Consider the following 27,536-nt stretch of genomic DNA (forward strand, 5'->3'; position numbering starts at 1 on the left):
AAGACCCTGAGTAGCCAAAGCAGTCTCAGAAGAACAGAGCTGGAGGTATTGCAATCTTAGATTTCAAGGTATACTATAAAGCTGTAGTAATCAAAATAGTATGGTGCTGGCACAAAAACAAACACATAGATAAATGGAACAAAATCGCCCAGAAATAAACCCATATGTATATGGTCAATTAATCTGCAACAAAGGAGTCAAGAATATACAGTAGGGAAATGGCAGTCTCTTCAATAAACGGTGCTGGGGACATTGGACCATTACATGTAAAAGAATAAAACTAGACCATTTTCTTATACCATACACAAAAATAAACTCAGAATGGATGAACGACTTGAATGTGAGACCTGAAACCATCACAGTCCTGGAAGAAAACATAGGTGGTAATCTCTCTGACATCAGCCTTAGCAACATTTTGCTAGATGATGTCTCCTCAGGCAAGGGAAACAAAAGCAAAAACTATTGGGACCACACCAAAATAAAAAGCTTTTTGCAGAGCAAAGGGACCCATCAACAAAATGAAAAGGGAACCAACTGAATGGGAGAAGATATTTGCAAATGATATATCTGATAAAGGGTTGGTATCCAAAATATATAAAGAACTTATATAAGCCAACACCTAAAAAACAAATTTGTTATTTATTCAGAGGACCTGAATATACATTTTTCCAAAGAAGACCTACAGATGACAATTAGACACATCAAAAGATGCTCAGCACATCACTAATCATCAGGGAAATGCAAATGAAAACCACAATGATCTATTACCTTATAACAATTAGAATGGCTAGTATCAAAAAGACAAGAAATAAGTGTTGGCGAGAATGTAGAGAAAAAGAAACCTTCATGCACTGTTGGTGGGAATGTAAATTTCTGCAATCTCTGTGGAAAACAGTATGGAGGTTCCTCAAAAAAAATTAAAAATACAAAATATATGATCCAGTAATTCCATCACTATTTACCCAAAGAAAACAAAAACACTAATTCAAAAAGATATATGCATCCCCATGTTTATTGCAGCATTATTTCCAATAGCCAGGATATGGAAGCAACCTCAGTGTCCACTGATAGATGAACGGATTAAGAAGATGTGGTATATATAGTAAGGAATATTACTCACCCACAAACAAAGTGAGATCTTACCATTTGTGGCAACATGGATAGATCTAGAGGGTATTATGCTAAGTGCAGTAGGTCAGAGAAAGACAAATGCCATATGATTTCTCTTACATGCGGAATCTAAAAAACAAAACCTATAAATGAACAAACAAAAAAGCTGAAACAGCCCCATAAATTCAGATAATATACTGGTGGTTGCCAGAGGTAACAAGGGTCGGGGTGGGGATGGGCAGAATAGATGAAGCAGAGTGGGAGGTACTGGCTTCCAGTTATGGAATGAATAAGTCATGGTGATCAAAGGTACAGCAAGGGAATATAATCAATGGTATTTTAATAGTGTTGTATGGTGACAGATGGTAGCTACCCTTCTAAGGAGCACAGTATATTGTATAGAGTTGTGGAATAACTGTGCTGTACATCTGAACCTAATGTAACAGTGTGTGTCAGCTCTACTTTAAAAAAAATGAATGAATGAATGAAATGGACATTTATTGATGAAGCCTTTGCCATTATGCAGAATAATGGATGCCTGCCATTTTCTCCCTGGTGTTCACAAGCGATTTATTTTAAGTATTTCTCTGAAAAGTAAATAAAGTAAGTTTAGTTGAGTTGTGGAGTTCTAAAACAAGGCCACTTTTACTCTAGAATCAAAAACTGCTGTTGGTATGCAGAAGACTATTACTTACATTTTGACTTTTTAAAAATCATACATATGCCTATCATTGTCACAAAAAATATGTTGTATTAGGGAAACATGGAATCCTATGATAAAAAAGGAAGCCTGGCAGATCTTGACAACAAAAGATCCAGGTCAGAGAAAGTTATCCATAGGTAGATGGCTCCTCTCACATTCTCTGCAGTCTTTCCAGGAACAAAGAGGTGCTTGCAGAAAACTCTTTCATGTGATCTTTTTGGAAGAAAGCTGTTCTTTTAAATAAACAAAGGTATTTTCAACTTCTCTTTGATGGGGTGTGTTTTAATGATACGAATTATAGAATTAGATAAAATTACTGAAAGCCCTGGGACTATATTGGCAAAGAGAACAAAGATGACAGAACAGACTTCGATTGACCATAACGAAACAGGCGACTGGCAGAATACTTACTGGTTTCATTTCTGAGCGTGAAAAAAGTAACTACCTCAAGCAAAAGAACATTATTTAGAGAGATGAAAGACATCTCTACAGGGAAAAAGAAAGAATGTTCAATTAGATTTTTAAAAGGACTTAGGAAACTAGGAGAGACAAGCTAAATGGTTAAAATTGATTTAGAAAAACTGCAAAATGTTTTGATTTTGCAAAACAGTGCTCAAACTTGCAGAACTTGACTGGTTCACTATTTTATTTAATAATCTAAAATGCTCACAAGCTATAATATCAGAATCGATGATTTATTTTTAAAATTTTAATCATGAATGTAAACTTAGGAGAAAGAGAACATTTAAACAGTTCTATCTGCCTCCCAAAAGGAAAGAAGCAAATATTGCACACTTTATTCTAATAATTTAAAAAATAAGCATGAAAATTCTTTTTTAAACAAATAATATTTAGGATATGTAAATCAAGTTTATAATTTAAAGGAACTTTGTGCTCCATCTCACAGATATAATTAGCTTCAAATCTTAGTTTGGCTACTTCCAAGTTATGTGATCTTGGCCAAATTATTCACCTTCCTGAACTTTGGTTTTCTCATATATAAAGTGAGTCGAAGGACTCATTCCTCATAGAATTATGATGAGGATTTAATGAGATAATGGGTAAGAAGTGCCTAAAAGAGAGTGTGGGACACAATAAGGGCTTTATAACTGATAGCAATTCTTTTTTCTCACCATTATGATTATTAATCCTTTGACAGCATGGATAACCATCTCTTAATTTATTTCTTTAGCTTGAATTTTATATATAGTTTTTAAAATGGGATATTGCTGAATAGTATTCTCTTTCCCCTAAATTAAGCATTTTCCCTAAGTTAAATATTCTCTATTTCTGTGAAGTCCACTTAGAAAAACTCCTCTCTTGTGAATTATTAGATCCCTATTGCTTAACTCATGCACAAAATACTGCAATTTAAATACTAGCTGAACTAATAAGGTTAGATTGGATATAAGAAAGGAATGGTCAATTCGTCACTGTGGATGATAGATTGATGACATCTGAATTTTCTGCGAGATTATCAGGAATCTGAACCTTCTGAAAAATCCGTATGTTGTACATACACAATAAACAGTCTTATAACTCCTGGTCACAATTTTGTCAGAGTTCCCACACTGGTAAGTCTCAAGGTGCAAAGAGTTTGTCTGTAACACACACTATCGGACCCTTACCACATATACTCATCCTACAACATCAAACCAGAGAGCTGAAGCTAAGAATAATCATTCACAGTCAAAAAATCCAAAGAGGATGTTCTTCATAGGCAGCTGCCTAATTCTTTTTGGAACAGGTGTGTTTGTCCCAAATAAAAAGAATAACACATCCAAAGCTAAACAGTGGAAACAGTTTTCACTGTTCTGCAGAGAGAGCAAAAACTCTTAGCCCCAGTACCACTTCCAGTTCTAATATCAAACCAAGAATTCCTTTACCTTTTCCATGTTATGTTCACCCATGATGAACATCTAAGAAACCTGCTACTCTGAAAGGTTTAGGAAGCGACTTACCCACACAGAAGCCTTGCTAGGGCCCAGAGGACTCCTTGCATTTTAAGTCATCACTTTTATAAGCATCCTTCTGCCTACCACAAGCTAGAAAGCCACATTTTGGCAACCTTCTGAAGCTAAACTTTTTGGTGACTACTCGAGGGAGGACAACCAGCCATGTGGGCAGATTGACATCTTTGGCCCTGGGCTACAGGGGCATGAGATGTGGCTCTTCATTTCTATGCTGCTGAAAATGTGCACATCTATCCTGCTAGCCACTAGGAAGTCCTGTCTAGGAATGGCATGGAGGATTCCAGAAGCTTTTCCCAGGAAGAAGACTTGAGTCTGGATTCCCAATCAAGCATCCTCTTTCACTCTCTGGGGTTGAGTTTTGGGTATTCTAATTTAGTCTGGGAAAAATTTCATTTTACGAAAACAGCCCAAAGGGATGACAGATGACCTAATGATCATGGTGGTTGCCCACTGGTAAAGTTGGAATGTCAGAACTAGTGGTTATATGGCAAATGCAGCTTTGCATCAGCCTCTATTAGATCTGAAGTGTGTGTGGGTTTCCATCTCCACTGATCCTACTTGGGGAAGCATGTAATCCTGGGCACACTGTGTATCAATGGGTATAAGTGAAATAATCTATTATTTATAAAATTAGGGTCTGTTTCTCTGCTTTTATTAGAATTCAGAGGCACTAAAGGTGAATTAAATCATCTTTAGGCTCTCTTAAGAAGGCTGGCCACGTGTTGTGCTGAATGCTGCATCTATGTTCTGGTGACTTTATGGGTCACTTCTGTCATATACTGGAATACTCCAGAAGAGCTGAATTGTTACATCCTTCATGGAAATATACAGTGATTTCTATGAGTGAGTGTGTGGGGAAAGGAAGGGAAAATAATTCTATTGGGTAACCTCATAAAATACTTAATGCTCTTCAATTTAAAAAATATTTAGAGAGTATGACTGCATCAAGATTTAGGGCGTTATAAAAAAAAAAAACCTGAAAACAAAGTCTCAAACAACAAACTAAGCAAAATAAGATCCCCACCTCTTATGCTCACCTTTTATTGCTGAAACAGGCATATCTACAAATAATTAATAACAATGCTATCATTTGTTGCACACTTTATATATACCAGGCTCTGTGTTATGGGTTTTACATCTTAACTAAATCTAATCCTTAAAATATCCCAATGAGCTTGATGCTGTTATTATTGCCATTTAGAGATAAGGAAAGAGAAAGAGGAGGGATACATAACTTGTTCAAAGTCACAGAACTGGTAAGCAGTGGAGCTATAATTCCAACCCAGGACCTCAGCTCAAATATCCAAGCTATTTACAACTTCTCCAATTAAAGTGTGAGTGAGTACTGTTATAATTAAGCTCTTTGAAATAACGGAAATAGAAAAGGTGGTACAGGCACTGGATTTTGAGAAATGAATAAGACAGTGACAGTAGGGCATTGGGGAAAAGAACATTCCAAGCAAAGGCGACAGCTGGGAGAAAGTGCTGGGCATGGCTGAAGGGACTACAATGCCAAGTGCTGGGGTGAGAAAGATTGTCCAGGTAGGCTGTGTCTAGACTGAAGACCCTGAGTGGTCCTCAAGTGAAGAAAGTGGTCCCCTTCTCCTCCTCTTTTGAAATGCAATGGAATACACTTAATTAGCAAGGTTTTGCTCAGGAAAATGACAGAATGACACTCGCAGGGATGCAGAAGAAAAAAAAGCTGTATGGTGGGCAACCTGGGAGTCAAGGGACTCATGGTTGGCTCCAACCCTTTCCTCTTTTCCGAGTGTCCCTGGGGAGGTGAGGTGTTGACCTTGGGATACAAAGAAGACACTATACTCTAGGGCAGCAAAGAGTTTGGCAAACCAGCTCCGACCAACTGGTAGAGTCTTTCTGAATTGATGTTTAGAAGGTTCTTAGGCTGAATTCAGGCTCAGGTAGGTTTTAATCACTTGGCAATGTCTGCCATGGGGCAGAATGGGACGTGCTCACATGAGCACAGCAAATGTGTTATCTCTGTTCTGGATGACGGCTACAGCACGAAACCTTCCTTTCTGCTTAAAAGTCTAAGTTCTACAAAGACCAATCATCCCCGACCTTTGAGTTTGTGTAGGGCACTCTTCAAAAAGACCGTATTTATTTAATTCTACTCTGTCCTTTTTCATTGCTTACAGTTCTGAACACATTTGTAATTTGTTTCAGAGAAACGGAACTTGTTGAAATGATCCAGCTATAAGCATTTTGAAGACTAAAAAATTAAATGGCATGAGATGCACCATCAAGGAACACTGACCTTTTTTGCTCCTTGCTCTTCTTCCACACCATCTCCTATGACGACGTACACCACTTTTCTTCCAAACCTTTGAATTATCCTCTCAAAACAGCTTTCCTTTCCTAATACATAAAAATAAATTAGAAAAAGTGTAAAGTTTGAGTAACTCAGAGCTACAGTGCTTGAACATTTTATACAAAATACTTCCTTTATGCTTCTGATTCAACTCTATCCTACTTGTACAAACTGAAGAAGAGTGCTTTTAGATGCCATTTGGATAGAATCTGGAGCAGCACAGTAAATTACAAATTGTAAGTTATCCATGTGGTGACTTGTCCCTTAGAAATTGTCAATTTTATTTATTTATTTTTGTGAGGGGGAGAGAGAGAGAGAGAGAGCGCACGTGGGGTGGGGGGGGGCAGGGAGCCTGATTTGGGGCTGCATCCCAGGACCCTGGGATCATGACCTGAGCTGAAGGCAGATGCTTAACTGACTGAGCCACTGGGAAATTGTCAATTTTAGTATTCTTTTCCCAAGGGCTCATTTATTAAAAAGTAGCATCTAGTCAATCATAGTAGAGCATTTGGGAAAAAATAGTTTTGCAGCAGTCCTTTTTTTCCTAGCAGCTGAGACTTAATGAAGGCATGTGATTCTGGCAACACATTTGAACTTGATTTAAAAAATGTTTTACAACATACCAAACTTTGAAAATAATATCTGATTCCAAGTCTATTGAGAAGGATGAAAAAAAAAACAACTGACAGGTTTTGTTATAGCAGGAGAAATCAAATGGTGGAATCTGTTTATTTTTTTGTTTTCCAGTTGGGATTCTATTTGAATGAAAGACCCCCCGCCAAAACTAATGTGTTTCCTTGAAATGTTCTGGTAAAGCTGTTTCTGAAATAAATGTCTGGTAATTTGGGGCACTACAGAGAGATCACGGCTGCCATACCCAGGCATCTAATGTCCAATAAAGCACTTTCCTAGAGGAAAAGCGGAATAAAAGTAACAATACCTTTATCTATCTATTATCTTTCCCATGTCAAGACTTGGTTTGGGCTCTCAGGAGGCACATCCCTGCCATTAATGTGGCCATTGTTGCTCCTTTAGAGAAGAAACTGCTGTTCCAAGTCCCCCACTGCCAACAGGGTCATTTTAATGGACAATGGGACAGTTTATAGTTTTCAAATGTTAATGGCTGAGCGGCCCGCATCTCTTTCAAATAAGGATCAGATACACTCACGAGCAAATTGCTTGTTTGCTTAAACAAATGTCTGCTTTATATTTGTATTTTGCACTAAAATCTCTGGTTTGCATCTGACAGAAAAAAATAGGGCCCAGCCTTATTCAAATGATGTAATTTCAATGCTTCTTTAGTTGCCCACTAAACTGTGAAATATTAAATCACTTTAAGAAACAAATACCAAGTGTGGTTTTCACTGCAAAAATATACAATCAAAAACTTAGATGTCATGAAATTTTTCCTCCTTAGAGGGAAATGTTTATGTGTTTTTGCCAAGTTTCCCTTTCATGGGAAAAGGAAGGTAAACTCAATGTTATTTACAGGTGAGGCTGTGGTATACAAAAAAATTTCTCACCTATATACTATCTCCTATAGGCTTCACTGTGAAGTCTGGGTCACATAGATGTCTTCCATAATAAAGACTGAGAAACTGAAGCTGACTTTTAGAAGTTAATTAGAGGTCCTACATGGAATTTTCATTTTGATGAATCCATTTCATCTGGAAGAACATCATAGCCCTGGCTAAACGAGATACCAGCCATCTCCTTCAATGACTGCCACTTGTCTATAAGGAAAATTCCTGGATTTTCTGCATTGACTCCCAAATTATATTTCATTTGCTTGCAAAATTAGCAAAACTAGAGGAGTTTCAATTGCTGCTGCTTCTTTTTATTTTTTATTTTTTTAGAGAGAGAGAATACATGCATGAGAGGGGGTAAGGGCCAAGGGAGAAGGAGAGAGAATCTTAAGCAGGTTCATGCCCAGCCCAGAGCCCAATATGGGGCTTGATTCCAGAACCCTGAGATCATGACCTGAGACAAAACTGACTTGGACACTTAACCAACTGAGCCACCTAGGCTCCCCATTTACTTTTCTTATTAAAAATACCATAGAAAAGTGGTTCTACCTCTGGTTTTGAGATAATTCCTACCACTTTTTTAAATCATTTTTAATTCTGTATCAATAAAAATTAAAGTTCAGTATCACAAACAAAATGCCCATTAAAAATACTTAATATATACTTGTTATAATTTTCTATTACCTTAATATTTTCAAATTATTTAAATTATTCAGGATTAAAGTTCACCGCGCATGACATGTAATAAATACACTATTTGTTCTTTCCTTCTGGGGAGTTAAGCACTATCCCTTCCATTCTATAAGCTTCTTTGGAAATTGTTCTTTCATGTGCTGATAAATGTTTACCATGGACTCCTGTTTATAAAACACAGCATGATTCCTCTTTATTGTTATGGATAGCATAAATATCTGACTTAATGTAAATAGTTATTTTTATAGATATGATAATATATAAAAAAATCTGGTTATATTGGGCTACCAGGAATTCTATTTGGTACATTCCCTTTCTTTTTTCTTTAAAGATTTTATTTATTTATTTATTTGAGAGAGAGAGAGAGAGAATGAGAAAGAGGAATCTCCAGAGCGGGGAGGGTCAGAGGGAGAAGCAGACTCCCTGCTCAGTGGGACTCAATCTCAGGACTCTGGGATCAGGACCTGAGCCAAAGGCAGACGCTTAACCGACTGAGCCAGCCAGGTGCCCCATTCCTTTCTCTAAGTATTTTTCTAGCATTCTGTTCTTGGTGCTTCTCAAGAGGCAGCAGTTATTCTCCAACTCCAGCTATTTCCAACTTGACAGGGCTATGTGAATACTTTCACACTCAACATTAATAAAATCAAACTCTCATTTTTCCCATCACATCTGATTTTTCCCATCAGGTAATAGCGTCATTACTGACCCAGGTGTTTAAAAAGAACCTCTGTGTCAGCCTTGTTCAGAATAAACAACTGTTTACTCATCCATTTTATTGAAGTAACATTTATTGAGCACCTGGTATGTGCTGGGCACCATGGCTACAATGATGAGCAACACAGACAGACCCAGTGGCTATTACAGTCTGATAGGGAAGTCAGACTATGAACAGATAATTATAAAAGTAATTCTTTAGCAATAACTTAGTAAATGCTTCTAAAGAAAAGTATTGGAAGTATACAAGTATAGTTGGATGGAGAATTAGATTCCATTTTTGCCCTTTTTTTCTTTAGATAGAGTTGAGCAGCCAGAAACAACCTTCTTCCCATCTACTAGGATCCTCATCCCCTTTCCCCAGGACTCACCGAAATAACATCTCATTAGGGTGATAAACAAGGCCACATATGTCTAGACCTAAGTCTACCTTTCCAGCTTCAGCTTCCCATGACCCAGGACCACTTACAAGTCTCTCAGCAGGGAACACGTCTTAAGGTCTCTGTTTTTTGCTCTCACTAGCCCATCTGCCTACTAAACTCTTCTGTATCCTTCTATACCCAGCTCAAATGACATTTCTTCCTTTTAGTATTCACAGACACTTGCTCTCTGCCTCCTCCTGGGTGGGAGTGAATGTTTCCTCACTCAAGTGCACATTCAGGCACTTAGTGGTAGAGAACTCCCTATGGTATGGAAAGGAGTCTGGACACTGGAATCAGACCTAGTTTGACCCTTATGTTTACTGGCTATTAACTTGGACAATTAAGTCTCTGAGATTTAGTGTCCTCATTTGTAAAATGGAAAGGTTGTGAAGACTGATTTTAATATGTAAAATGCTTAGTACAGTTCTGCACATCTACTAAGTATGTGATAAAAAGTTCATCTACATACTTCTTTGTCATGTTACAGTTATTTAGATGTCTGCTTCCCCCACTAGATGGTGAATTCTGTAAGAACAGGAGTCATGTCTTTTTTTAATTTCACTTTTAGTCTGCCTTGGTTTATATTCTAACCAATTTTCACATTAGTCATCTTTCTCCAACTATGATTCCTTCTTTCAAGAACTTAAATTTTTTGGGTATCTCCAAACAAAAATGGGAACTTAACTGTTTATACACATTGAATTAAAATAAAGCAAAAAAAATATAGTTCCGGTGATAATAATTTAAAGAAAGCTATTAGAATTTTTTCATTTATACTTTGTGTATCTCTATACTACTATTTGTTTTAGTGTATTAGATATTTTTGTTGATGTTATCTATGAGGCAAGTAAGATAATAATCCAGAATTGATGCTCAACTGACAATAGCTAAAATGCATAGGTCTTAATGTTAGCCAGTAAGGTAATATTTTTTGAATTGAGCTGTATGGCTTATGATTTATATTTCTCTTGATGTCTAAAGGCAATGCTGACAATAAAATTAAATTCTTCTTCTAGGTTTCTGACACCTAGCATTATGAAAAAAGTCTCATTTACTTTTACTCATTCATTTCTACCAGCCTGAAGGGAAAGAGTGGAGTATAAAACAAGCAACAGCAGCTCACCTATTTTTGTTGCACTGTAAATATTTTCTATTGGAAATACAATCCCTAATCCATATAGCAGGACTTTCGCCAACGCTGGGATAAGCTGAGTAGTTGTGACTAAAATATTCACACAATTCGTCCTATGAGAACCGGAAAAAAAAAAAAAAAGAAAGAAGGCTGTTGAAAAATGAATCTCCAAAGTGAACAAATACGAGCCAAGGCTGTTTTCCAGCAAAAGCACCATGGAGTGACTTGGGGACAGCCTACCGGGAGTGAATGAGCGTGAGTGCTTTCAGAGCCAGTGTCAACCAGGAGTCCGTCAGGGCTTCAATCTCAGCCCGCAGCTGCAGCCAGGCTTCCCTCTTGGCTGGACCAAGCAGGCCTGTGGATTTAAAAGCACAGGAATTCCTTCCTTACCGATGTGTCTAGTCAACTTTATAAATAATAAACATTTAATACCACTCCTAATATCACCCTCAAGCTTTATAGTAGATCAGGTAATTTTTCACTGATTAGCATTCATTTGACACATATTTATTTAGTATTGTTGGAAATATCTGTTGATTTTGCATTCCTAGCATCCCTTCCCCTGGCTATAGAAGTCATCTCTTTTTGAGGAGTCGGCTCACACCATTCCTCTAATCATGGAGTTTGGACAGAGCCAACGCTACCCTCTGGCTCCCAGGGTAGGTGTATGACCGCAGTGTGGCCAGTGCAAGTCAGTCTTGGAACTTTCGCTGTATCTATTGGGGAAGATATTTTTCTACTCAACTGAGGTGCTAAACTCACAGAATATAAACTTGGATCTGTCAATGGTCACCTATGCCACCTTATGGGAGGGACTGACCCAGAATGACTCCTACCCAAAGGAAAGCCTAGGCAAAAGATTCTGGATGTCATCTTTTGAGCATGTGGACTTAGCCATGCTGGAAACCAACACACCCCTAAACTTTTCATTATTAAGTCAACATATTCCCTTGTAAGCTAAAGGCATTTTGAAACACAGATGAATGAGCTTTACAATCCATCTCAAGTGATTTGGCCAAAGGTAGTTAATCCCACACCTCCTTGGAAGGACAAATGAGTATCAGAAAAGTCAAGAAACTGACTCCAGGTCCCACACACTATGAAGGAACGCAGCCAGGACTAGATAAGACTAGCCAGGGTGCCTGGCTCAAATCTAACATTCCTGTCACTAAATCACAGCAGAATAATCACAGGTCAGATAAAACCGCTCTAAAAAAGTTATGATATCCAAAAAAAAGTGTGATGCGTAAGTGTGTGTCCTTGGAGAATTTTAGCTAGACTATCTTAATAATCCAGTAAGATCCTGGTGGTGGTTACTTGCCTCCAACGTTATTTTTGTAGGTATTGTAGATCTCTTTTACTCGTCTGTAGCGGAAAGCCAATTTTCTCATCCAGTCTACACCACCCCGCACACCGGTTGCCAAACATAAATTAGCACTGGTGGCTGCAGCAGGAAAGCCATCTGCTCCGAAGTTATATGTGCTATTTAGATGCAAGAAAAGCCCATCATTAACCAAACAGAAAGTTCATCTCCATTAGCTGAGCCGTTAAACTATAAAATGGAGAAAACCGCTTCACATTTCAACATGCTCACCTTAGGTCTTGCCCATTATCATCTGAAGACACATCATCTATATGAACTTGGTCACATTCCTAAAAGGCAATTAAAATGGTACAGGTTCATTTTCAGGGAGCATCTTAATTTTTTTTTGAAAAATCACACACAGCTGTTTAAAAACTCCCCGAACTTTCACTGGACTGTTTTTCAACAATGTCAATCAGTAGGTGTCAGTCTTGTTAAGTTGATATTTTTGCCTACTTCAGGTCTTCTTTTAACAAAAAATAAGCAACGTCCTTAAGGACTACTGTTACTCAGCTTCAGAAAACACATTTTTGTGTTTAGAAAGGAAAGTGATTGAAAACAATTAGCATATGTGTTCCATAAACCTCAGGTACCTGAAGACATCATGCTGCTCAAAGCTGATTCAGTCAATGCCCAAGCATAACTGAAACCAGACATTTCGGTAAATGTAACATGCTAGAAAAATTAAACCTGATGCTAACTGCCAATGAAATTATGACCTCTGATTGCTGTTGAGCCACACACCAACAGAGCCTGAGGCCAGTGTGCTGAAGAACCCAGACGAAAAAATCTGTTACTGGTTTGCCATTGATTTGAGATGTGAGTTTTATTCTGTGTGTGTGTGTGTGTGTGTGTGTGTGTGTGTGTGTGTGTGTGTGTGTGTGTGTGTGTGTGTGTGTGTAGGAGGAAGAAACCATGGGAGACTTCAAAACCCGAATAAAAACAATAAAACCATGTGATGTTTTTTACTTTTTTTTTTTAACTGTTTCACTATTATATATTCCTTTTAAGTGTGTTGGATTTATGGATTTATTATAGAATAATGTTACGTGAACAGAGCTGACTTGTAAACCCCAAACCACATGTAAACTGTTTAGAATAGGAGGCTGTGATTTTGGACTACAGCTCTACTGGACTGAGTTGATGAATATGCACCTGTTTGCATACGAACACCCCGACTTCTCACCACTATGTTCCCAGCCCCTAGCATAGCTGTGTGAGGAGCAGACACTCAGTATACATTTGTTGAACAAATGATGGCATACTAATTTGGAGACACACAACAAGGTCTCCCACCCAGAGACAAGGCACCCACACTTTGGCGTGCTTCAATAATTCAGTCATGATTCTTTGCAGTCAGGCTCTGAATACCCCATACTTATTTTGTCATACTTATTTTCGTTAAAAGTTTTAGTTTAAAAATATTATTAAAAGATTTCCAGGTATGTATCCTGTATTTTAAAAGGTTCTTTTGGCTAAGGCGCTGGTTATATTTCCTGTATAATTTTGTAAACTCTAGCCTATCCATATAGTGCTCAACATACAATTTGTAACAAAGATGACAGTCATAAAGCGCCACAGTAATACAAGGTGTATTTTTATGTTGTGGGTTCCTTCCGAACAAATTTTTTTCTCTCCATGGATTTGTGAGGAAGGGAGCAGGAGATAGAAGGGGAAAGAAACTCAAACCAGCTGTTGCTTAACAGAATTAAAATTGTGACCCCCCAACCTCTTCTCTAAAGCATCTACTTTCCAGGCAACCGCCTCCCAGCAAGCAGCAAGTTCCAAGGAGGAAAAGACTTTGACCTTGTAACCCTCCCCTGCTCTCCTGAGGTCTATAACCTCAGATAAGAAAGAGGAAAAGCGAGTCTAGGAGGCCGCACATGTGGACGGTGAATTTAACATTTTTAAAAACAGGTAATTCCTGGAAAACATGTTTGGGGACTTCTCGGAGTTATTAATTTAATCATATTTCAGAAGATGAATGATAGTTGTGTTTTTTCAACGAGGTACTTATTCCGGGTTTAAAGAGTGCCTAAATCATGAGTGTAGACATTTCTGCCACTTATCTAGCCAGAAATACATTTTTATGTTGTTGGTAAACAACTCTTTTAGGGTGCATGGTTGAGTGTACAAAACAGACGAGAAAACCAAGACAAACCAAAAAGTGCACTCCCCCCCCCCCCGCCAAACAAAAACAGAAAAACTCAAAAAGCCAGAGCGCCACAACGGAAGATTCTTCTCTTTTGGGAGAAACAGGAGGTGGAGGGTGAGGAAGTCCAAGAAGAAAAGCTCCATTAAAAAGAGTTTAATTCAAGGAATCACACCAAAGCTGACTTAACAAGTTACTTGGTTAACTCTAGGGGTGGGGAGAATTCCTTGGAAAGGCAGGGTGTTGAGAGGCTTTTCTTAAACGAATGCAGTTGTAAATCTCCGTGACTAACAGAAGCCAGTTATCCTCCAGGGACTGTTAATGACTCCATTGTTGCTATTGTCCTCTCACATCCTGTATTTGTTTTCTCCCGCCAGCTTTATCCAAGTCTTTTTGTTCCCAAGGCTGAAGCCCTCATTTGAAGGACTGTTCGGGATCTTGGTTACCTCTCTAATTGAGCGTCAACAGCTTTGAGTTTCTACCTGCAGACACCAAACTCACTTCGCAGAGATCTGATCAACTCTGGTGTGGCGGCAACAAGGAAATCTTCATTCTTTATCAGGAGAATAGCTCCGTGGAATGATTTTCATGAAAATAGATGCAAACATCAGGAGCATTTTTTAAAGGGCCTAATTGGTTACCCCAGGAATAAAAAGAAACCATGACAAAGTCATGTAAAATATGTTTTCAGAACTGTCCGTGTCACTTAACGATAGAAAAATACTAAGCTGCACAAACTTCGGATCGATAAGAGAAATACGGAAGATTTGGCAACCAAGTCTTGGTAGGAGCTTCTACATCTGGGTAGAACTCTCTCGGGAAATAGGTTTTTATTTTGATGAAAAACTATTTTACTATCTTGATGTTTACCTATTAAAATTTTTAATGCCTCAAAGAACAGAGAATATTAAAATACAGAACTATCTCGATACATGTGGAATATGTAAATCTTTCTAAGTGCATCTACTCTCAAATTAGAAACTGCATTTCCCTGCATCCTGACATCTGAAATTCTCTCTCCTCCACTGGGATGAGACTGTCCTTCCCCCCACCCCTTTTCTTTGGAAGCTATCTAGTTTTTTGCTTGTCTTCTTAAGGGCGTAATTTTAGGTTTTCATGTTTGCTTTCTGGACTTTGTTGTTTTTTAGTCTCTAAATCTGTTTTAAACTCAGAAAATTAGATAATTGAAGGAGGGGAGCAGGAGTTCTGGACCCACTGAAACAACATGACAAAATTTAAAGCCCACTGGTAGAATCTATAGACACAGAAAACAAGAATGGAAGCTACCCATACTTCTAGGCACCAAGACATATTCCTAAAAACCCTACTTTGCTACTTAATACAGAGTACAGAACATATAGAATGCCATGGGAAAAGGAAGTTTTTATTCTAAAAAGACTGAATGTGCTGAAAACATATTTTTGAAATAAATCACCAAAAAGTCCACAATAGGGTTTTAAGGCACTGAAGTCATTACTGAGGCCAAGTCTTTGCCTAGCATTCCCATGTCTCAGGCCCATTACTGCCAGGTCAGCCAGCTTAGCAGGTTTTATAAATTAACCTGTCCCGTTGAGGCTGGAGATGCCCCAGGTAGCCCTATCGTGTTTGGGGATCTGGCTGGGGGCCTCATTTGGGAAGGAGGTAGTACTTCTCAGGACTCCTGGTAGATTCCACACTCAATACCCATCTGAACTGGCTAATGGGTGCCTTAGCTTAGAAAAGTGGTCATTTATTCATTCATGTATCCTATTATTAATCAAGGGGCTACTATGTTCCAGATGCTAAGGATGCAACATTTAACAGATAAAAATCCTTACCATCTTGGAACTAACACATTCTAGTGGGGGAAACTCCCAAACAAGAAAATATGCAAAATGTGTAATAAGTTAGGTGCTGATAACTGCTAAGGAGAAAAAAATACAGCAGGCAAGGGAATGATGCAATGCTGTGTAGGGTCTGGGGAATGGCTCTGCAGGCCAAGGAAAGGGCACATTCAAGGGTCCTGAGGCGGGAGAACCTGGTGTGCTGGAGGATGAGGCAGGAGGGGGGCACAGGGAGGAGATCAGGCATCAGGCGGGAAGAGTTACAACGGCTAGCAGGTGACAGCAAGGAGCTGACTTGGGAAGTAGCATCCTGTTATCAGCCCCTGCCCTCAAGGCACGTACAGTTTAGCAGGAAAGACAGAAGTTAATTAACTACACATGTGATAAATTACAATGGGACTAAATGCTGCAGAACCGCCTTGAGGAACATTCAAAGGAACATCCTCCTGCTTGAATGGCTGAATTCCATTTAGTCTAAAAGAGCTGCCAAGGTCTGAAAAACTTAAATTGTGTTTTGCTAGGTGGGGGAGGGCCGGCCGGCCCAACATTTATCCTCGATGCTTTTGTGATGAAAGCAATCGAGAGATAAATGGCAGACTCGCTAGAGATGGTTCACAGTCACTGAAACTGTGGTAACCGAAACAAAACATAGCTTTTTGATCCCAGACTGCGGATGCCAGACCACTACTTATGCATGGTGGTGAGGTGGGGTGGGGGAAGGTGGCACTTACCGGGAAAGCTGTCCTTCTCTCTAGGAAAGAGCCCAGACTTAGTTCCCAGACATGCAAGGGAACTCTCTGGAGTTGGCAAGCACGTCCCCTCCCCTTACGGGATGGTTTTTGTTACCCTCTCAGTTACAGACTTGAGAATTGCTATGGGAGCTGGCAAGGATCGAGAGGTGGGAAAAGAGTTATTTTTTGATAATGGCTTTTTTCAAAGGGAGGTCAAAATCAGCAACATTTTTGCATAAAGCCTCTGTGTCAGTCTATAGTAGAGGCATATGTAATTAACATTTTTATTTAATCAATTTTCATATACACCAACATAGCACAAATTCTCAAAAAGTCAGGGCCAGTGCTAGGCCAAGTTGTGACTATCCTTCACTAGGAAAATTTTACAATTAATTACCGAATTTAGATTACTGCTAAAGCAACCTGAGGTTGGCCTCACCCTTTTTAGAAATCCTAAAGCACCAGGGCAACAAGAGCCGTTGACACTTGATTAAATGTCCTATTTTGACATTTGGTACCCCTTGAAGAGTATATTCCTCCCTCCCCAAAGTGGTGGCAAACTACTCAATAAGTCATTTCTTTTTTCTTTCTTTTTCTTTCTTTCTTTTCTTTCTTTTTTTCTTTTCTTTTCTTTTCAAGATTTATTTATTTATTCATTTGAGAGAGAGAGAATGAGAGACAGAGAGCATGAGAGGGACGAGGGTCAGAGGGAGAAGCAGACTCCCTGCTGAGCAGGGAGCCCGTTGCGCGGTCCAGGATCTGGACTCCAGGATCATGACCTGAACTGAAGGCAGTCGCTTAACCAGCTGAGCCACCCAGGCGCTCCTCAATAAGTCATTTCTCACACTTCTGTGGAGACCCTGCAGAGGCAGGCACACGGTTTCTCTCCCTCACAGACATTCCTCCTTCTTGTTGAGCTGAATTAGTGTTACCAATTTATGGTGAAAGTGGACTAGTATGCAATGGTATAACCCATTTTATATCACAGATATAAAACATGAAGACTCAGAAAAGTTAAGTAAGGTAAGTGCTGAGATACTAGGTCTGTGACCCCCCAGCTCATGGTCTCCTCCTCACCCGCTTCACATGATGCCCACAGCTGCCTCCATCTAGATCCTTTGTGGCTTGTTTGGAGCTCAGGAGACTTCAGCTACAAAACATATCCTCCCCTTCGCCTGCCCCACTCCTCCTGGGCCCAGCAACTGTCACCACGGCCCCCTCTCCCAGCTTGGAGCTCCGATGGGAGTCCTCCATCTTCCAGGACAAGCCTCAGCCCTGCATCTCACCAGTGGGGCTTCCAGTGACTGGCACTTCAGAGGGAAATCGTCCCAGAAGGAGAGCCACTGTGGTAACTGGGCCTTTGCCAGGCGTGGAGGGTACAGAGCACGATTGTAGGCGGTGAGAGCATAGGTGTTAGCGTTTGACAAAGCATGTCCTGAGGAGGAGGCCGGAGGCCCAGAAAGGATCTGGCTAGGCAGATGGCAACACTCAGAAGCGCAGCGCTGAGCCCGCAGGTGCCAGCCTGCCACCTCTATTCTCTGCGACAGGGTTCTACAGTCATCTTGCAGATAAACACCACAAACCAAATGACCAGAGTTTACACTTGCCTGGCGTTCCCTTTAGGTCCCAAGGCCTGTGCTTCGCAGAGGAGTAAAATAAATAAAATTCGCAAGCTTTAGTTACTACTGGCCCTCTGCTTGCAGATATCTAAGCACTCATGGGGCCGGATTCTAAAATGCTCTCATGGATGGCTGGGGAAAACTGCCAACACATAAAGCAGCCGAATACCAGCCCTGGTGTTGGGAATATGAAGAAAGCCACATGGGGTACGATCTCACAGCCATGCGGCAAAGGCACATTCCCTCTCAGAACTCTGGTTGCACTGTTATTCTGCCTTTTTGGTCCCTTCTGTCATTATTTTTGGCACTGCAACTCAAGCTGACCTTTTTCTGATCCGTCATCATCTCTGGCCTTCCAGGGCCGGGCCACAGACATGTTCTTTTGGACCAAGCCCCAGGAATAACTCAGATTTTGTACAGAGGCTCATATGCAAAATATTAAGTTATGGCAGAATTTTTCTGCAAATATTTATTCTGCTTTGATACTGTAGTGGTTGTACTTTTCCTCCAAGCCTTTCACTTGTGCCATAATTATGTAAAAAAAAAACACCATACCATTCAAGCTAGTTTAGGAAAATTAATAAAAAGAATTAAGACAGTTACAATGGGTCTTATTATCTATGCCAAGCACAGTGATGTAATAGCCGGCACGTGGAGGCACTATACCTCTGAACATGACACTAGAAACATAAACTCCAAGTAAACCTAAAATCTCTGAATAAACAGAGACTCTGAGAAGACTGAGGCAGACTGCCTGTTATGAAAGGGAACAATATAAAAATGTTACAAACACGTCCTTGGAGCAGTTGAGTTACACAAGCCCAGATTCTGCTGATCGAGTCTCCATTTGCTCCATTTTCCAAATTTACCACGAGGAAACTAACACCATACTGCCCACTAATTGTTTCAATACCTTCCTTTACAAAGTAAAAATGAAAGGAAAAAGAGAGTCGCCAGAGAACGAGCTATTTTCACTGTGTCTGTATACATCAGCGTGCCTATTGAGGCCGGCCGGATTGGCCAAGGCAGAGGAAATGATCGGTGGGTGCTCTGTCCCCTCCTATCCGTCATCAAGCTATTACATCCACTGCTCCCGCCTCCCCACGGAACAACACAGAGACCTGCTCGATACCTTAGACATCCACAAGTGACCAGCAAGAAGTTTTCCTCTTATTTCCCGACGCAAAAATGTCTAATTATACAGAGTACAGAGGTATTTCCAGTACTTTTGAGACAAACACACAGACTGTCCGAACGCTTTATTTTGACAAGTGATTAGCAGTGCTTTAAAAAGAAAAAAAAGAGGGGGGGGCGAGCCACCCCCCTGTGGATCTGCCCACACTACCCTCCTTCTCACAGAAAGTCTAAAATTGTACAGATGGCATTACTGGGTGACCAGTATTTGAGGGACAGAGGTTTTAAGGGAGTGATTTCCAGAGCGGCTTTTGGAAGTAACTCCTGACTCCCTAGATATTTTTATAACTTCTCTGGGAAAATAAGGTAAAATGGATCAGCCCTAGAGATCCAGTGTGATTCAGAAGTTTAGGGAGAAGGGGTGGTCCAGAAACAAGCCAAATGATGGGAGAGAGGTGAAAAATGCTGCCTTTTTTTTTCTTTTTTTTGGTAAGAATGCTGCTTCTAAATTGACCATTATATTGAGTATGTCAGTCTCTGTAGTTAAGAAATTCTGAGTTCATCAATTTGCAGAAGCCAGGTTTTTACTTGTACATTTCTTTCTGTAAAAAGGAGACTGTTGAATCAATGCACTGTGTTTTTGTACTTACTGATGTGGAATAATATGATTGCAATGTGTTTCTAAAGGTGTGGCAAAGCCCTCACTGCACTTTCAAACAGACATACTAAAGAGCTGACGCACTGCTGTGCCCTTGTGCTCACCATCGAGGACTGGATGCGAGCCTGCAGCACGGCCAAGTGGAAATGGGGTGCGCCGTTCGCAGCCCTGCAGCCCCACGCGCAGCTGGCCAGGACCTGTCATGCCTGTCTGGGGTGCACCTTGTTACCCTCCCATTCCCTTGCTTTTCCACCGCAAAGCTTTCTTACAAAAGAAAAGGGTGCATGGCTAAGGCACAGAGGAGTGTTTTGAAACTGGCCTCATTCTGTTTGACAATTTTGGGAAATGCAAGTTAAGGGATTAGAACATACCTGGACAAATTCATCTTTCAATTCTCACTCTAGATTATCCACTCAGCATAGCATAGGCGCCAATGTGTATTCTAAGTCAGTATCTAAATATCTCTGTTTTCACAGGAATAGGAGGACACAACCATAGCAGCCAATGGGGTGAGGGGGGAGACAGAATTTCAAATCTCAGAAACTAGTAAGAGGCACTTTAACATCTATTTTTGAGATTTGGTCATAAAGTGTAACTTGCAGAGACATACACTGCTTTTAATTACCATGTCTTACTTACAAAAACAGTATTTTAATATATTTAATGTTACAATATCCTGTCGAGGTTATCAGAATGAGAGAGAGATTTTACTAGAATTATGTTTACATTTGCTAGGAGACCTGGGTACTCGTATTTGAAACTCAGGATTTGAATTACAGCAGTTTCAACAAAGGTAAGAAGATATTACGATTTCCGTCTGATTCTGTTTAGAGGAATATTCATAACATATTTAGAGAATAAAATCTTTACTGAAAGTTCCTGAAGATGGCATATGAAAGCAAAAGATAAACTGAAGTGCTTAAGCTATGTATTTGTATACATACAAAGTTATGATAAATATTTCAGATCACTACATAAAAATTTATAGAAAGCTCAAGCTACTGTTAATAAAGAAAAAAGTTTCAAATTTTTAAGTATTTTTTATATTAATTTTAGAATGTGCTCATTACAAACAAGATGTCATCATAATACCACTTTAACACATTGCTCAAAGGATCCCAAAGGAATTACATGAAGAGAGTTCCTTTTTAGCAAGTAAGTACAGTGTTAATAAATACGGTATGTCAACTTCAGTCTGCTTGGAGTTCCTTCTTTCTCACCATGAATACCTTCTTTACCACATGATTATATTAAATATATTTGTCTTTATTCACACTCTGAACGTTAAGATGAGAAAGAGAAAGAATTGAAAATAAGCTTTTTAAAAATAAAATAGGCTTATTTAAAACTGCTCAACACCAGATTAATGGGTTAATTTAATTGATATTTTTAGCTTATATTACATGTGATCTAATTATATCAACACATAATTTCTTTCCTTCTTAAAAAGTTAAGGATATAGTGAATCCCTTCTATCTAATGCCACAAGATCCATCTTTTATTGTTTAAGTTATGTTCAGTGCATTCTACACCCCTACATGGTATTATACACAAGAGGTGTAGGCCCAAATACATAGCTTCATTTATGATCCAATTAATATCAGAAGATAGGGCATTTTACAAATTTGTGGAGGAGCCACTGAAAATGTTGCAGACCTTCAAAGACAAAATAGGGCAGTTGGATTAGTGGTTGATAATATGTCAAACTGCGTTATACAATTTTATCCTAAAAATATCATATTTATAATTGTATCATGTGATTTTTCATGTATTAAAAGATTCAAGGCGGACTTAATGTTCAAAATATTTCAGAACTTAAAAACAAAGAAAACAGCATATAATGTAATATAAATGTCATCCTTCTGAATGGTGAGTCAGAACTACTCTTAAGAATAAGCCTTTGATTTACTGCTGAACTGATTTCTCAGTGGTCAATGGGTTTGCTCATCATTTGGCAAACATCATTTGTCATTGGCAACAGTGTTCTTTGTGATTCCTGTTGCCTTTCTTTTAGATTTATTATTCCTGCTGAGAGCATCTACTGAAGAAGAATTTTTCATAGTGACACCAACTCTCATCTTGCTGTGAATAATCACATTCTCATAAAAATCATTCTTTTTATTGCAAACTTGCTGCCAGAAGCATGGAAAAATATTCCAACCAGGAGCCCTTTTATCCTTTTCTGCAATCACTTTTCTGTAGCTCTCACTGCCATTTGAGGAAAATGAATCCCATACCAATTTATTCACAAAGCATTTAACTGGAAGTTTTAATTTACACGGGATATTTCTGTTGTGATCACAAACAAAACAAGGGACTCAAGCTATACTATTAAATAGGTCAGGGGCGCCTGGGTGGCTCAGTCGTTAAGCGTCTGCCTTCGGCTCAGGTCATGATCCCAGGGTCCTGGGATCGAGCCCTACATCGGGCTCCCTGCTTAGCGGGGAGCCTGCTTCTCCCTCTCCCACTCCCCCTGCTTGTGTTCCCTCTCTTGCTGTGTCTCTCTCTGTCAAATAAATAAATAAAATCTTAAAAAAAAAAATAGGTCATGTTTGAAGAGAGCGTTTTTTTTTTTTTTTGGAGCAATTTTTACTCTGAAATTAAATATTTGCAACAAATATTAGTTCCAGTTTATCACTATTCCATCTTCATTTAACTGCAAACCATACCTCAATACAATTTTTACAGAGATCGTGAAAGTAATTTTCTTTTTAGGTGACTCCTTTTTGCAAGGGTGGGAGTGAAACTTAAAAGTTTAAAAGAGCTCAATTTATTAATTTGACTTATATCATACAGCCCGATAATTTTATAATAAAAAATCCTGTTTTCTATAAAAGAATGTGTAACTCAGAATAGCATCCTTAGTTAATAAATTGATAAAAATTCTTCAAGCCAATTTCTTCTGTTACTCCTGACTCTGGAGATAAAAGTATGCAGAACCAGATACAGGCACTTAAAAAAAAAAAAAAAAAGGGTTCTGTGAGCTACTAGAAGGTTCCATGTCACCTTTCATGTCAGCCCCTCGTGGGGAAGTGAGGACCTTTGAAAGTGCACTTTCTTCCTCAAAAAATGCTCTCTTCTCTTCCAAGTATTATCATCTGAAATCTGCCCCCTGAAATCATTCCCTTTGCTTCTTCTTTTATGACAAAGACTTCAGATAAGAGTAAATTATTTAAGTTCTATTACTTTGGTGTGAACTATTCTATCATAGATTTCCTCCAGCATGGGAAGCTCTGGTGTGCCCCAAATCATTGGGTGTCAATGGGGGTTGGGGAGAAGGAGTGGGTGCCTGAAAGGAAAACTAGGGAAAAATTTCCTGCTTACTCATATTCTCACTCCCTAGCAAACCACCCCTTTTCCCACAAATATTTAAAGTGACAGATAATCATGATTTCGTTGTTAATTATAAATTTGGTTGTTTATATTATATACCACTAATAGAGCATTTATGTTACGTATATTATAATATTAACTCTGGAACGATCTCTAGAAAATACATGGGACACACATTCTGTATTCTTTTATTTAGTTGGTCATGCACTCAACTAATAATGACTGACTGCCTGCCTGTTTATACACCAGGCACCAAGCACACGAAAATCAGATACAGATATCACCAGGAAGGCTTGATAAACCTGACAGGGTTAAAGAGAGAGGGTACAGGTGAGCGTCACTATAATTTTCTCTCAGGGAAGGAACTAGAATTCTTTTAAAGCTATGACAGTGCAAAATGGAATTCATCCTGCTGCTAGTCCATCTCCTTTCACCCTTCACCTTCAGATACATTTTTCCCAAAGTAGGTTTTGCTCTCCCCGAAAATATAATTTCCAACAGGGAGTATAAGCTTCTTGGAAGCAGGCAAATACATTTCACTTCCTTTTCTGTCTCTGCCTTTTAACCAGACAGTGATCAATGGGTACTTTGGAAAAACGAAACTGGAACCAATATATTCTGAGGCAGCTGGGCATCCGAGGGCCTCTATGATGAGCCTTCACCTTGCCTATCCAATGCCATGTCTGTCTGTGTGCCCCTCCCATCCCATTGTGCCCCTGTGTGCTTCTGCCAGGCCAGGTCCAATGAGCCTGGCCCTCTCCACTCCTCTTTACCAGACGATCGTTGGTGTTTTTTGGTTGCTGGTGTGCCTTCCCTCTCCTTTCGCTCCTGGTCAAGACAATTCCTCTGTTAAACTTTTAGTTGCCTTTTGTTTTTTTTCCCCAACCCCTGATGTATGCTCTGTAACCCACTGTCTGAATAACAGTAGTGACAATTATTGAGAGCCTACTATGTGTTAGGTACAGTATTACATGTGATTTCCAATCCTCCCCAAAACTCTACATTTGCTGAATAAGGGAAGGAAGACTTAAATAGATAAGGATCCCACCAGATAATAAACTCTTGGAAGGAAGAGAGAACTTCTCATGGGTCTTTTTCTCGCTGTTTATTTTCTAAACAGGGCCCTACCTCTGTCTATTTCCTCTTGATGCAGTCCGAGCACACAGATGGTACGGAATGAAACCCTTCCGATCATCTGACAGAATTTAGTTATGATGGAATTGAGGACCCAACCAGAAGGTAAGTGAGAATGTTGCTGCCTTATGTGACAGAAGTGTTAGAAAGCAGTTTTATGAAAAGAGATTTATTTTGTCTGATCATAATACATACTCACGTAGAAAACACATGGAAACCAAAAAAGCATATAAAAGGAACTTTAATCCCATCCTTCAGAAGTAACCACTGTTAAATTTGTCCTTCCTGCCCTCCTTCTACTGACTCAACTGTCCAAAGTTCCTCACAGTCTTCACAAGGCTTACAGTGTCAGAGGGGTAGACACTCCCAAAGAGCAGGTCGAACCAGATAAATGTTTTGTGGCTACTTTCCCCTCCGCTCAGCAATATGTAATAAACATCTTTTTATATTAATCATCTGTATTATCTTTTAAATTGTTCTAATATTCCATGTTGTACATGTTTCATATTTCTTTTAACCAAGGAATGGCTGATCATTTCCCAATATTTGTTTTGGACTATCAAAGTTAGCAGGGCAACAACTGTCAGTTCTCCTTATAATTCTATTTTAAGCATCTAAAGTCATGTTTGGTGCACAGCACAGTAAGACTGTTTAAGCAAGGGGGCCACTGTGAAGAACTTGCTTTGACAGGTTTATGACATTCATTTATCTCCTTAGGCAATATTATTATCTTTCTCAATTGATAATTTTATCACTCAGAGCCTTGTTCATGATATACTTTCTGCTTAGAACACTCTTCTCCAGAGCCCACCCCATGCAGTTCTGTGGATTTCTGTTAATCCTTCGAAGGCAGTTTGCGTGTCAACCTCACCTTTCCGACTACCCATGCTTCACACCACTCTTATTCTGCGCTTCCACGATGCTAAGCTCCCTGAGAATGGGACTACCTTCATCTTGTTTGCCGTTATCACTAAAAATAGTTCTACAAAATCCATTCGGTTCTTGCCTCAACTTAAATACAAAGTCTTACACATTCTCTTGGATTTGGGGAGAGCCCTTCTTGTCAGTCTCTGTAAGGCCTTGGGCCAATGAAGAGTGACTTCTGCTTAAGACCATTTTAATAGGTACGTGATCATAAGTGGAGTGAAATATTCATTTTTGCCCTTTAAGTGATTTTTGTTACATTTTAAAGCAAGTAAATGTCATAATTCCTACTTTAAAAAGAGAAAATATTTGTATTTCACCATAACTCCACATGTTCTTATTATGTACCTGCAAAACACTACCTTTCAACTGTTAATTTTCCAAGCTACTGATTTTTTGCTTGACGGATCTAACTTATCTCCAAGTCCAGTAGGGTGGCAATATGTGTTTAAGACAAACAATTCCCACCAGTTGAAGAGATATCTTGGACATAAGAGCTCCCTTCAACTTTCTGACAGAATGCCAAGACCAGGAGATAATTCTTACTCAATTATTTTTGAGGAGGTGAACAAATTTGCAAAATAATGTGGATGAAAACAGCATCCTCTCCCCTGCCCTGACCCTCCACCTGCCCCACAAAGGAGAAGCACACAATTAGCAGCGAGAAGAATCCAGGATTTAGAAAGCGTTTCCTTAGAAATGCTGTTCGCATAGAGGCTCTATTGTAACTGCACTGAAACAGGAGAAGTCTCCAGGGACTGCAACTTAGACACATTTGGGGGAAGTTGAAGTTACAGGCTTTCTCCTGCACTAGTCAATCTGAAAGAAAAAAAAAAATTCCTTTCTGTCCTAAGCAAACTTCCTATGAAGCTAACTGAGTAAAATCTGACTTTACAAAATAGTGACTCTCTCCCAGACTCAAGATTAGCGAGCACCTGTCAAAATCAAGAATCTAAATGAAAAGTCTGTCATATGTGACACCAACAGGTCAGTTTCACAGGATTTTTTAAATAAACTGACAGCCATCCAGCCAGCTCTGTGAAAGGTGAAGCGGTATTTCGACTCAAAGAAGGATGGTACTCCTATTTATGGATGGAACTCCCCCAAGGGGCTCCGGATCCTGTTATCTCCTCACTGCCCTGCACCCTTGCACCACCCCTGAGGCTTGTCAGGTTGACCATGTGAAGGTCACACATTAGTCGGAAGCAAGGACTGAACTCTGGTCTCTCCATCCCTGAAGGGTTCCCTCATTCCTCAGACCATGCCACCTCCCCGCAGCTTCATCTTCAGAATAAAGAGACTGTGGCAAAACCAGGAAGACTGTTTCAAGGGCAGCTTAACAATCAGGGTGCTAGATGGACCACTCTTGCGTTACATGAGTCATTCATTCCATTTTCCAAATCAGGAATCTTCAACATACGCTTGGATTCTCAGTTTCCGAACAAAAATTTCACAGAGGGACCCCTGCTCTGAAATAACTTTTCTTTTTTATCCAGTGCATTCCTTCCTGGGAAATCTTTTTTTTTTTTTTTTAAAGATTTTATTTATTTATTTGAGAGAGAGAGAGAGAAACAGCATGAGAAGGGAGAGGGTCAGAGGGAGAAGCAGACTCCCCGCTGAGCCGGGAGCCTGATGTGGGACTCGATCCCAGGACTCCGGGATCATGACCTGAGCCGAAGGCAGTCGCTTAACCAACTGAGCCACCCAGGCACCCTTTCCTGGGCAATCTTAACCACTTTCGAGGGTGATGACTTGCAGCTCAGTTCTCTCTTCTGAGCCTCAGATCCGCATGTAGCCCACGTGCTGGATTCCACCTGTCTGTCCAACGCACACTTCAAGTCCAACACCTCAAAACTGAATTTGCCACCTTCCTTCCCAAGACAGCTAACCGTCCTGGGGTTTTAAATCTCTACCTGATTACTCAAGCCAGAAAGTAAGATTCTTGCTTCCCTACCCCTTATGTTGAATATATTCCCCAATCTTTCCAAACCAGTTTCTGAGCTTTCACATCTGGCCCTGTACTCTCTGTTCTTGCAGGGAAACCCTGGTGATTTCTCAGTTAG

The 27,536-nt window shown here is 39.6% G+C and overlaps 1 protein-coding gene across 9 annotated transcripts in view; it reads right to left on the minus strand.

The window, feature by feature from the left end:
• Positions 1-27,536, minus strand: part of EYA1 (EYA transcriptional coactivator and phosphatase 1) — a 356,518-nt gene that overhangs the window by 12,253 nt on the left and 316,729 nt on the right. For all 9 annotated transcript variants that reach the window (XM_027582479.1, XM_027582545.2, XM_027582507.2 and 6 more), the window contains 5 exons: positions 12,197-12,255; positions 11,924-12,084; positions 10,843-10,957; positions 10,594-10,715; positions 6,062-6,162 (listed from right to left, as the gene is read on the minus strand). In XM_027582479.1, the coding sequence (XP_027438280.1) occupies positions 6,062-6,162; positions 10,594-10,715; positions 10,843-10,957; positions 11,924-12,084; positions 12,197-12,255 (558 nt within the window). The remainder of the gene's footprint in view (positions 1-6,061; positions 6,163-10,593; positions 10,716-10,842; positions 10,958-11,923; positions 12,085-12,196; positions 12,256-27,536) is intronic.

The sequence above is a fragment of the Zalophus californianus genome, chromosome 4 (assembly GCF_009762305.2).
Source record: "Zalophus californianus isolate mZalCal1 chromosome 4, mZalCal1.pri.v2, whole genome shotgun sequence".
Lineage (NCBI taxonomy): Eukaryota > Metazoa > Chordata > Mammalia > Carnivora > Otariidae > Zalophus > Zalophus californianus.